At 46.1% G+C, this 12,173-nt stretch overlaps 1 protein-coding gene across 50 annotated transcripts in view; it reads left to right on the forward strand.

The window, feature by feature from the left end:
* Positions 1–10,590, forward strand: part of SOX6 (SRY-box transcription factor 6) — a 581,952-nt gene extending 571,362 nt beyond the window's left edge. For 32 of the 50 annotated variants that reach the window (XM_072725530.1, XM_072725542.1, XM_072725537.1 and 29 more), the window contains one exon: positions 3,777–10,125. In XM_072725530.1, coding sequence (XP_072581631.1) covers positions 3,777–4,080 — 304 coding nt within the window. In that variant the 3' untranslated portion in view covers positions 4,081–10,125. Of the gene's footprint in view, positions 1–3,776 lie in introns of all 50 variants that reach the window. The other 18 variants (XM_072725559.1, XM_072725550.1, XM_072725565.1 and 15 more) reach the window with 1 other exon arrangement.
* The last annotated feature ends 1,583 nt before the right edge of the window (positions 10,591–12,173 follow it).

Genomic DNA, 12,173 nt, shown 5'->3' on the forward strand with positions numbered 1-12,173 from the left:
GACCAAGAACTAACTTTTGAATTTAACAACATGGAGATCATTGGTAGTGTGACTTTTACAAGCTGGATTTCAGTGCTGAGAGTGATTGAAGCAGATTGAAGAATGTAGTAGAAGAACTGAAGGGAGTGAATATACAGAGTTTTTCAAAGCTTTGCTTTAAAGGAGATAGAGAAACAGAGCAGTAGCTGAGGGGGCTGTGAGTCAAGAGAGAGTTTTTGTTGTTTTTTAAAGTGGGAAAGATTGTGGCATGTTTATGAGCTAATGGGAATGAGCCAGGAAAGAGGGAAAATTGATCATGCAGATGAAAGAGACAGTTACTGGAGGAGATCCTACCTAAGTGAGAACAGGTAGATTCAGTGCATATGTAAAAGAGTCCACCTTACATTGGATTATGAATTCATTCAAAATATAGGAAGGCAGACAGAGAATTAGGAGAACAGACAAGGGAGATGGATAAATGTGATGGTGGGGGCTTGTGAAAAATCTCTTCTAATCGCTCCATGAAATGGAAAGCCAGGTTATCAACTGAGAGCGAGGATGTGGGAGACGTTGGACATCTGAGGACAGTTGTGAAAGTAGGAAATAATTGTCTAGGAAAGTAGAAGAAGGAATGGCCTAGGAGAAAGTACAACAGCACCAGAGGCCAGTTTGAAATTCTGCCCAAAAATTCGGAGACTGGTATGCATGGTAGCATGTTTTCTGCAGCCAAGTTCAGCTGCGTGGGAGTGATCACAAGTAGGCAGAGAGTTAGAGTTTTGCCATGTAAGAGAGGGGAGACAGTGACTAACCACAGAATCTGTGAGATTGTCACTAACCACAGAATTCATACTGGGCAAAGAGGTTAAGTCAGGACACAAGGGGGAGGGAGAGGGATAGTGAAAATTGGTTGAAGGATCAAGGAAGTATAGATGGGTGGGAGAATTGTTGGACTGGGGTTTTAGAGGAAGAAAACTTGGAAAGATAAGATGTGGTGGTCAGAGAGCGGGGATGTTTAAAATGGAGATGGGGGTGTGGTTACAGCTGGAAATGACAAGGTCTGCTGATACCAGGAGGGGCCAGATCATCACCGCAGAGAGGAGCTCAAGGAATGGACATAGCGAGGTGTTGAAATTATCACCTTTGTGGATAGTGAGTCATCAAGAATTGTGGCAGGAAAAATGTTGGAGCGAGATCGACGGTAAGCCCGGAGCTGTAACATCTTTAAGGAATAAGAGGCAGTGACAGAGCAGAAAGTAGATAGGGGGTCAGCGGGCGACAGTCTGGTGTCCCTCCACCACCGGCGGTAGGCTTTTGAATATCATGTGCTCCATCTAGAAAGGAAGATGTTTTATTGGTTGTTTGTTTTTAATGTTCCATTACCAACTTAATGTCCAAGTATTTTTAAATATGTGGATCCCAGTTTGGAAGTTTGATTCTGATTCATATTGTCAAGTATTTTTCTGATCATGTGAGCTTGCCTTTCTCTCTCTGATCTTGATATCCAGTAGAGAATTTTTGACATTGAGAAAGGGTTCAGCTCCCGGCTGTGGTACTCGTATGGCTTTGGACCACCAATTTAAACTCTCTGAAACTTAGTTGGTAACTTCATGGATAAAAGAGGGGAAATAATATTCAATTCTTAGGCTTATTGTGAGGATTGAGGAAGATAATGTGAAAGCATCTAAGCATTGTCACCAGCACATAATAGGAGCTCAATTCAGATTTATTTAATAGAGCGATAAATATAGATATATTGTTTAAGAAAATACCACAAAACTGACCATCTGTTCTTTCTGAAAAGAGAATGTCCTTTATGAAAAGAAAGTGTACCACTTGCTATTGTGTATGGTGTGTAGGGTTTATGTTATAGATTAGCTCACCAAATTGGGAAATCTGTAAAATGGGTTAATATCGCAATAAAAGCTTTTACTCTACACTCATTATGTGATTAAGGCAAAAATATTTTTATTGCAATTATCCAAGTTCAGTAAAAAATTTAATGAGGCATTCGCTGCCTTGGGCAGGCTAGCATGAAATTTACTTTGTATTAATTTGCCCAAAAGTTAGAAAGCAGAAGTATACTATTTGTAGAATTTGGTTCTATGAAAGGGAAACTAGTGTTTTCTGAATTGTTTCTATGCAGAGATATAGACTCCTCTATGATCTTCTTGCAATAAAAAAACATCACCATGAACATCATAGAAAATGGATCAATATCAGGCGCTTAGAGTCAACCGGGTACAGACAGGATCTGTAGAAATCAGGAATTTTTATGAGCCATTGTAAGCACAGTGTATTTGTATATTGAATATCCGTAGTGGAAAGAGCGATAGGATTTCATGTCATGCGACCTGGGTTCCCAGGGTGGCTCTGCTGGTTGTTGAGTGCCGGGCTTTAAGCAAGGCCTTATACTTTCTTCATCCGAAAACTGGGCGCCACAATACCTCCTGGGCTTGCCATGTTAATCAAATGAGGTAATGAGTATGAAAATATTTGCTATATTATGTTTGGTCAGGGGTGAAGGAATCATTGTGAGGCCTTGTGGGGGCAGGAGGAGATCGTCGAGGGTAGCCTTGTCAGGAGTCTCACACAGCGATTCCAGGTCATTGCTATCATTTTTTCCCTCTCTCAGGCTGGAAGGCATGCAGGGCTTTTTGAGAAAATTATCCTGGAAATGTCAAAGGATAGCTGGCCACTAAGCTACTTCTTCATCGATGCAGGGTATTTTTCTGCTAGACTGAAGTAGATGGAGAGTTTGAACAATATCGTAGAGAGTCAATAAGAACTATTCAAGGGACAGACTGACCAGAAGTCATGAGTCTCCAAAGGGGAAAGGACCTTCCCAGACTTCCCTGACCCCCGGCTCTTGTGAAGGTTTGCAAACCGAAGCTCAGAAAGGATAGTTGCAGTGATATTCTGAAATGAAAATAAATTGTAATTATGGTCTGTTAAGGTTGAGGAGCACTTGGTAAGCACCGCAACCGTGAGAATACCCCTTCAGTCGTAGGCTGTGAGCCAGGCGCCCCAGGTTTGACTCTTTCAACCGGTTATAAGGCCTCAAGGGGAATGAATGGAGGGGCAGAGGGCGGTGTCTCCCCGAGAGGGGGCAGCGGACCTTCACGGAGGGCCCGGGAGGCGCATTTGAACTAGAGGGCCATGGTGACAGAATGATCTCTGTGACGCAGGCCGGGCACTGGCTAGGAGCTGGGCTGAGGCCCTGCGTGCTATTCGGACAAGTGGCAGGGCCCTCGCTGCTCCCCTCTCCTGACTCCTCCAGCCCAGCTGCAGCCCAGGGCCTCGGGCGTCACGACGTCCAGGATGATCCTCCCGTGACGATGACCAGAGAAGCTCCTTCAGGGAGCGTCCCCACAAGTTCAGCCGCACAAACGGGTAGACGTTTGCGTGGGAGCCAGATGTGTGCTGGGCTGAGCCTGACTCTCTGGGACACACTTGATCCTTTCTCATCTCCATCTTCCCTTTCCAACAGTTCTCAAGCCAGGGTGAAGACACAAGCCTGCTTAGCAGTGGCAGTAAAATAGGCGTCAGGCTTTTTTTTTTTTTTCTTTTATCATCCTGGGAGATCTTAAAAAATGTTGTCGCGTGTAACTTCTGGAATTGACTACAGCATTTGTCTCAAAGCCATCAATACACGGCCCCGCCGTATTGCCTAATGCCCAAGGATAGCATCAGGGAGCCCCCCTCTTGCAACGCAGGGTAGGGGGGTGAGTTCCAGTGCCGCCAAGAACGAATCGATCGGTATTTCCCCCTGTTTTATTCTATCTCTTGAACCCCTACAGGCAGCAGCCTCAGATTCCAATCACCACAGGAACAGGTGTTGTGTATCCCGGTGCTATCACTATGGCAACTACCACGCCGTCCCCGCAGATGGCCTCTGACTGCTCCAGCACCTCGGCCAGCCCCGAGCCCAGCCTCCCGGGCATCCAGGGCGCCTACGGCCTGAAGACGGACGGCGGGAGCCTCGCGGGCAACGAGATGATCAACGGAGAGGATGAAATGGAGATGTACGACGACTATGACGACGATCCCAAATCAGACTATAGCAGCGAAAACGAGGCCCCCGAAGCTGTCAGTGCCAACTGAGGAGTGTGTGTTTGCCGAATCAAAGTACTTGGACATTTCACCTCCCCTCTCCCCCCCAACAAAAAAAGTTCTTAAAGAGCCCGCATGCATTTGTGGCTCTCCAGTTACATCAGCAGAATGGTCTTCATTGTTTCGTAAAGTGTGAGACAGATTAAGTTTTCCCGGATTTTTCATGAACTTGAGTTTTTGTCGTTATTGTTCTTGTTGTTGTTGTTGTGTTTTTTTTTTTTAAACTTAGGTGAAGACATATTAAATATGAGACACCAGGACTTGAAAACTTATCTCAACCCATAGCTGTCTTACAAGTCTTATATTTTTGTCTTACTATTTTTTTTTTCTTTTGGATGTTGATAAAGGTTTAAGTTACTGTTTTAGATGGGGTTAAACATTCTCACTCAGGTATGCTGTGCCGGCCTACAGGTTGTGAATGTGTTTTTATTCTGAATTATTTTAGAGAACAACTGAGGATTTCATATTGTGAAACAGGACAAGTCCACAGCGTGTGCAGCTGCATGTAGAGCATATTCAAAAGGCCTCGGAATTCCATTTTTCCATGTGTAGAGTTAAACTTTGAATGTGCCAAACTTTTTTCGTAACTTTTGAATCTTAATATTTTGAAAAGTCTTAAAGGAGACACTGCGAAGTCTTAGACAATCTTTGGCATCTTAAAATAAAATAGCAAACCACACATTTTTTTTTCCAGAAAATGGTAAAGTACTCAGGAATCTGGAGACAAGATATTGTAAGGAATGAACAAGGTTGCCACAGTGCATGTACCCAATCGTGTTTGCCTCTTGACGTGCCATCAGCGTGTGACGCGTTACGACGTGCGCGCACCAGAGCAATCACCACACCAGATACCGACGTGGTGGTCTTCTCTGCCTGAGACCACCTCTCACTACATCCATTACCCCTTTGCCTTTTAACCCTGACATTCAGTCTTAACACATTTTCTCTTAAATAATTTATTCATTCCAGAATGTCAAGGGTCCACTTACTATTTATTTGAAAAAAAATGTTGGTGGCATTAATTTAATAATTCTTGTTTTTCACCCTCCTTCCCTGAAGACCTTTTCAGCCCCTTTTCACCTCCTTCTCCTGCTACATACAAAAGATGTACATAGTGATTTTATGTCCCCAGAGCATCTGGAAGCATTTCTGAAACGAGATTCTATCAAATACTTATATTGTTTTTAAACATAAGTGTGTATCTGGCTGCAGGGCTGTATATTTGGATACAGGTGTAGAGTCTTACACTTCGACAGGTACGCCCCTGAGGTCCTCTGTGACCTCAAACCTTTTGCCAGACTTTCCCTCTAATTCAGTTTAGCAACAGTGGTAGGATCTGCATCAGTGGCATTTCCCCTAAATGCCATCCGGCAGCAAGGGTCAGCAGTGGTGACTGCCAGGCAGGAGGGTCCTGCAGCCAAGCCTAAAGCCCAAGGTTGTGGCCCACAGAGGAGGCTACGGTGATGCCATCATGGGCTGGCACCTCCACCCTGAGTTGCCTTGTCGCATCTGGCACATCTAGGGAGTGTTTTTGCAAACTCCCCAAGATGCAAGAAGCCACAGGACAGCCTCAAGGCAAAGATAGAGGCAAAGAGTCATGATACATCCAGAGAATGAAAGAAAACCATAGGGAAGGAGAAGGAGGGGAACTACATTCCCTATAGGGGATGTTCCTACTGTTAACTCTGGGGAACGGACGACTCCTGGGGCAGCAGATGAGCTCCTCTGGCTCACTCCCTCCATCGGTGGCCACGTGGGCCGGGGCATGCCTCCCTGTTAAAGGCACTGGTCACATAAGGGTTTCTCTGGAGATTTGCTGATGGGCTGGGAGGCAGTGAGGCTTCATTCCCCCTCTCCTATCTACAGGGAGCTCAACCATGCCATTTTGACCTTCCCGAAACCAGGACTGACTGCCTATGGTGGGGGAGGGAGCCTCACCCGGAGTGGTTCGGTGCGAAAATGTCAGTTAATGGGACAGTTCACCTCATGGGACAACCCAGAATCTGATCACCAGGACATAGGAACGGCCCCATCAGATTTCTTGAGCCATTTTGTCACTTGGAAGAAAATAGTGTACCTTCATATTTATTTAAGGAGTGCTCAAGGCCATACCTACTAGCAATAAATAGGTCTAGCCAAGACGTTACTGGCTGTGTCATTAGCTGGGAGTGCTCTCCATAAGCTGATTAAGGTACTGATAGGAATGTTTTCTTCTGCGTATTGGTCGGGGATTGGAACTTTGTTTTTGTACATTTATTTCAAATGAGGAGGAGGTCATTTTCTCAAAAAATGAATATTTATTATTGTCTTACTGATTTCTTTTGATTATATACCTCTCCTCCTCACTTCATACTCCTGTTTTTTTTCTCTTTCTCTTTGACTTGTGCTTTTGCTCTCTCCTCCTCCTCCTCTCTCCTTTTTTTTTTTTTTTTATTTTGCCGCATAGGTAGAGTGCTGTATGGCTAGCATTGTATTGTATGTAATTAATTTTGCACAAAGGCAAACATTTAGAATAGTAGGTTAATTTTGTTTGTTTTTATGACCATGCCAAAATAATATTCTGGGCTGGTGGAGAACAAAGGACTGTTCTTTAGGACTGAAACTTGATTTTGCTTGTAGTTTAAAAAAAAAAAAAAGAAAGAAAAAAAACAACAAAAAACACACACACTCACAGATGTTGTTTCGTAAGTGTTATAAGCACTGGATATAAATGGTATTTTTTATCACTTCTGACTAATGTGAAACTGTTGTACGAAAACGACATGAACAAAAGTCATCTGTTTCGACTCGTGTGGGCTTGCCTCACAGTTGCCGGATTTGAGTCATTTTTATGTCTTGTTATTTCATTTATTTATGCAAAATACATGTGTGTATGAACACTTTGTTTTAGCTCCAGCTCTGCCTCAGTACTGGGGTGCAGTTACTTCTAGCCATGTTCTTAAAAGTGAAAGGCTATTCAGGAATGATCTGATTGTAAACGTCTCTTTCATTGGGTCAAACAGTGATGCTGTATTTGAATCTAAATTCTGCCTATTAGAAGTTTATTCTATTTATTAGCCAAGTTTGGCTCTAAATATCCATGGAAATTAAGAATGACAATCATAGGGATCACTTCTTTTTATTTTCAGTGGGGCTTAAACAAAGTTTTTATGACTTTACCATCTCATTTTAGATTTTTCTAATTATGTAAATATAACATAGAAATAGAATTTATTTTTGGTTCATGAATACTTAGCGAGATATAAGTTATGTATTTCCTTTTCGTTCTCTATCCATATATGTTGGTCCAGACTAGAAGTTGACAAGTCACTGTACCTCATGGGGATAGTGAATTAGCAGCCACAGTGAGAGAGCAGCGTTCCACCTGTCGCTGGGGCAGTAAAACCCTTCAGTCGGGTTCCCATGCAGTTTGGAATCCACTGTCCACAGACTCAGACTTTTACTGATTTTTTTTTCTTATAGAAAGTCAATGAATTGAACATACTAAATTTCCAGTACAGCTGGGGGAGAGTCAATTTGCTTTTGTTAATCCACATAAATCTTATAAGGTAGTTCTGTGACCATTTCATAGCAACAAGCGTGAATGCCATTCTACAGGCAAAAAATCTGCCTCTGAGATTGACCGTTAATAAAAGTCCTACCATGCCAATTAGATTAAAGAATGCTCATCAACTGTTTTCAGTGCTTCCTATTTCACAGTATCTTCAAAGAAAAATGATCTCCATGGCATTAAAGAACTTACAGGACCAGGGTTTTTCCTTGTCACTTAGAATAGGGACACTGGCACACGATCCTCTCCTAAAAAAATGGACCACATGGGATAGGAAGGAAGGAAGGAAAGAAAAGAAGGAAAGAAAGAAAGACAAAAAAGAAGGAAGGCAGGCAGGAAAGAGGGCAGAGAAAGAAAGGAAGGAAGGAAGGCAGAGAACAGGAGAAAGAAAAGGTCAATCCGTGGACAGGAGCAGCCAGGCAGGCAGTCTCTCCATCTCCTTGGCAGAGGTGAAGCAGAACCTTTTCCAGGAAGGTGGGAACATTTGTCATTTTCACATGTATTCAGCTCGATCTTTTAGGAGCACATCAGTTTGCTTCATTTGGTATTTGATACTCCCCAGCCTTGTGGTCGAGCCTGATTCGATACGCCCGGGTCCCGGGCCAGTCTCCCAGGCCAAGTTCTAAATTCAGGTGTGGGCTCACAGTGCTGTTGAGCTTGTCAAACTCTGGCCTCCCCTGCACATTAGCCCCACCGGAGCCTGGGGTGTTTGAAAAGGGTGTGATCACTCTAGGGCTGAAATTAAAGGCTTCTTTCTTTCCCTCATGAAGCCGGGCTGCTGCTTCGGAGCACACCCTCCCGAGCCAGGAGCTCAGGCACTTAGCTGAAAGCGGGGATTGTTCCGAGGAAGCCCAGCTACCCCCAGGAGGAAGGCAGCCCGGTCAGTGGAACACCGCGGGCAGAGGCTGCTTCTCTCAATCTACTCATTTTGCAAAGAGCTGACCTCTAACTACTCATTAGAGAAAGGAAAAAGAATCACTTAGTAGTTTTAAGCCGTATGAGAAGTCCTGTACCGAGTGCCAACAACTACAAAGAATGCAGCTAGAGGAATGTATTGAAATTATTACTGGATCTTCCTTCATAATGAGAAAATGACAAGAATGGTTGCTGTAGCCTTGCCTGATTCTGTGCACGTTTGTCTAAGGACTGAGTTGGCACTTCAAGCTCACTTCTCAAAGTATAATAATATTGTATGACCTCATTTGTCCTTTTACAGAAGCACTTGCATCATTTCCTTAAGTCATCTGCCCCCTGACATGTTTTCTTCCTTAATAAACAACTTCTATCTGTTATTCCTGCCGATTATGTCCTGTTTCTGATGCCATATACTGTTGAGCGGAACCCTCTGCTAATAGCATTGAAAATATTGATATGCAAACACGTTTCCTTTCCACCCCCCCTGCCATCTTTCCTTCTGGGGGACAGATTGCTTTCCAAAAGCTCATGAACAAGTATTGGGAACGCTGGTACCTTTGGGGCAGGGCTAGAGGAGGCGGGGAGCGGGGAGGGGGGCCAGGGAGCAGAAGGGTAATGTTTAGTGCAGATACTCTTCCGGCCGGGGTCCGTGGCTATATGAACGCTTGACGGCAACTCGGTGACATATCTTGCTATCTTGCTCAGTAGTTTCTTATTCCTGAAAAACCACAAGCATAAGGTGAGGCCTCAGTGCTGGTGCTCTTGGAGTATGGGGAATGTGCAAATATTTAACTGTTTTGTATGCTGCACATTGCAGATCTGCTCATGTGCATTCTCCGTTTGTCTTCCTTTGTCATACGTGTCTTTGCTTTTTTGGAAGTGCAGTCTTTATTGTACCCTTCTCCAGCTTGTAGCCAATTAGAATGCTTAGCATTTATGTTCATTCATTATTGTATTTGCCATGTAAAATTTTTATTACCTTAGACAAGCTTATAAGCTGTTACTACATAACTTATCTTACTGTAACTCTTTTATTTCCCGACCTTGTAATTTGTTTGTGATGTATATTGTGAGATTGTATTCTATGTTAATTTAATCAGCACAATTCACTGACATGCTGGACTGACATGCTGGCTGCTGTTTCAAAGTGTAAAGTTCGTGTAGGGCTGTTGTCAAGGTACTGTGCTTTGGTTCCTCTAGCAACCCTGCGGGTGTGGCCCGTAGGATGCTAAGGGCATTTACTACACCCTCCAGCAAATTTAACTGCAGATTTTCTTTGTAGAAATTCTATGTATAACGCAGGTACCTACTTGGCCCATGGCTGGTAACTATTTGGGCAATTAGAAAAAAAAAAAAAACAAAAACCATAAAAACTAGTGTCTATTGCTGCTTTGAATATGTTTGAAAGTCTGAAAATGTAAATAATTTATCAAAAAAAAATCTTGTACAGTCCAGTGTAAAGTTTTTAAATGACCTTAAGGGTTGCCATCACATCTCTCTCACACTCTCCTCTTGATAATGGAAAAAAAAAGTTTGCTAAGGATTAAAGAAATGGGAAAAGAAAAAAAAAAGAATCTCTTCAAATTCAAAGGAATGAATCATTGTTCTTAGCTTTGTTGCATACACACGTTTCTTGGATTTCGTTGTGCAGTATTGACGTGAGATAAACTCGACATTGAATAACCTTTCAGTGACACTTTTCAAGGTCTTCCCGTCCTCTGCCTCATAATTAAGGGAAAAGACAAAATTGAAAGACACACTGTCTTTATCTATCCTGGTGTATGTTGGCACCTTAGCTACTTTTTTTTTTTCTTTTTGCACAAGGTGCTTTCCTGATATGTTAAACATGCCATCTTTGGGTGATAATGTATATGCCATGAAGGGGCCTCGGCCCCTCAGGGGAGTGTCTATAAGAACTGCCTATTTATGCTCATTTACCTCAAGACTGTCCTCTCTACCCTTAATCTAGTCGTCATCACTCCATCTTTTGTACTGCTGTTGACACTTACAAATTAAAGATAAATTTTGTTTTATGACCTCTGTGTGCGGCCTTGTCTGTGCCCTGCAAACACCAGGCTCCCTCCCGCCACGCCCGGCTGCGGGAGCCTGCGGGGCTCTCGGGCCCTGCCCCGCTTCGGCCCTGCGGGGGGGCAGGCCTCACAGAGCCCGCCAACGCCTCAGCCTGGAAGGATTGGCCTGCTTTGGTCCTTGTGCAGCGCACCTGCGGGGCAGGAAATGCTTGCGGATCTACAGGTGGGAACACGATCCAAGGTGGATTTTCGTCAAGAGAAGATGAGAATGTCACTCCCCATTTGCCTGACTTGTGTGTGACAGCGACACAGTTTATGGAAGCTGTGAGCATCCCGGGGTAGGAGCACGTCTCCAGGGCCAGCCTCTCACCTGACACCACCTCCTAGGAGCCCAGCAGCCACCGTGGAAAAGGCCGCCCTTCTGGAACCTCTCGGTGTGGTGGCCGAGGTTGGCCCATTTCCCGGGGCTTCCCCGCCTGATGCCCAGACAGGAGCAGCGCGGGGAGGGCTTCGGGAGCTGGGAGCTGGAGGTGGCCCTGAGGGGAGCCTGGCCCAGCCCGCAGAGGCCAGCACGGGGCCAGAGAGCGGGCCCAGCGACGTCTCTTGTGGCATTTCCTGGGACAACTGAGCCACCAGAGCAAGGCAAGGATGCGCAGAGCTCTTCTTTACCGCCACCAGATTGTAAGTCCCGCACACCCACCTTGCCGGGACCGCCCTCCGGTCCGCGTGGGTTCCTAAAAGCCCAGGTGAACTTAGGGCACTGCTCTGGGGCCACGGCAGGCTGGCTCTGCCGCCGGCCAGCTCCCGACCCCCCAAGTGCTCTCCTCTGTCACACAGGGTAGGGCCCCCTGGCTCGGGGCCCCGGGGAGCTGCTCGGCAGGTGGCAGGCGGGCCCGGAGGCTCCGACCGGGGCTGTCCGAGCTCGGGGAGCAACTTGGAGGAGCCCCGAGGCCCGGCCTCCTTGCACCCCGCCCGCCCCAGGCCGCGGCCTCCCTCCCTCCCACTCCGGCTTCCTCCTAGGGCACGGGCCTGCGCCGGCTGCCCTCTCCGCCTGGCCGCAAATCGCCGGGCCTCTGGCAGCTGGCCGGGTGGGAGCCTCCGTTCTCCCGGGTCCAGCAGCCGCCCGCCCCCTGGGGCCCTCCCGGCCGTCGCTGGGATCCAGCGGGGGCCCCTTGTCCACTGGGGAAATTCCCAGCCTCTTGCAGGCCGCACCCGGACACCACCGCCTGCCCAGGCCTGGCCCGCCCCCCCGGGGACCCCTCTACGACCACCTTTCCTGCATGGTAATAATTTGCTTCTGTGTCTTGTCTTTTCTGCCAGATGACGAGCTACTGAAACCAAGGGCTGTGCCTTGCGGCCCCGCTTGCAGCACAGGGCCCGGCTGAGCGAGTGCACGTAGGAGTGGAGGCCACCGGCCTCCTCGTGTGTGAGTATCAGGGTCAAACGGTGGGGCTGAGGGAGCCTTGCGGGGACCTTGGTGGGAGCCACTTCATGTGGAGAAAATCCGTAGTTCAAACATGTCTGTTCATTTTGGGGTGAGCCATTTCCCATCAGCACAATGGCTTTTCCCGATGGGGCATGAGGGCAGT

Source organism: Vulpes vulpes, chromosome 11, assembly GCF_048418805.1.
Source record: "Vulpes vulpes isolate BD-2025 chromosome 11, VulVul3, whole genome shotgun sequence".
NCBI lineage: Eukaryota > Metazoa > Chordata > Mammalia > Carnivora > Canidae > Vulpes > Vulpes vulpes.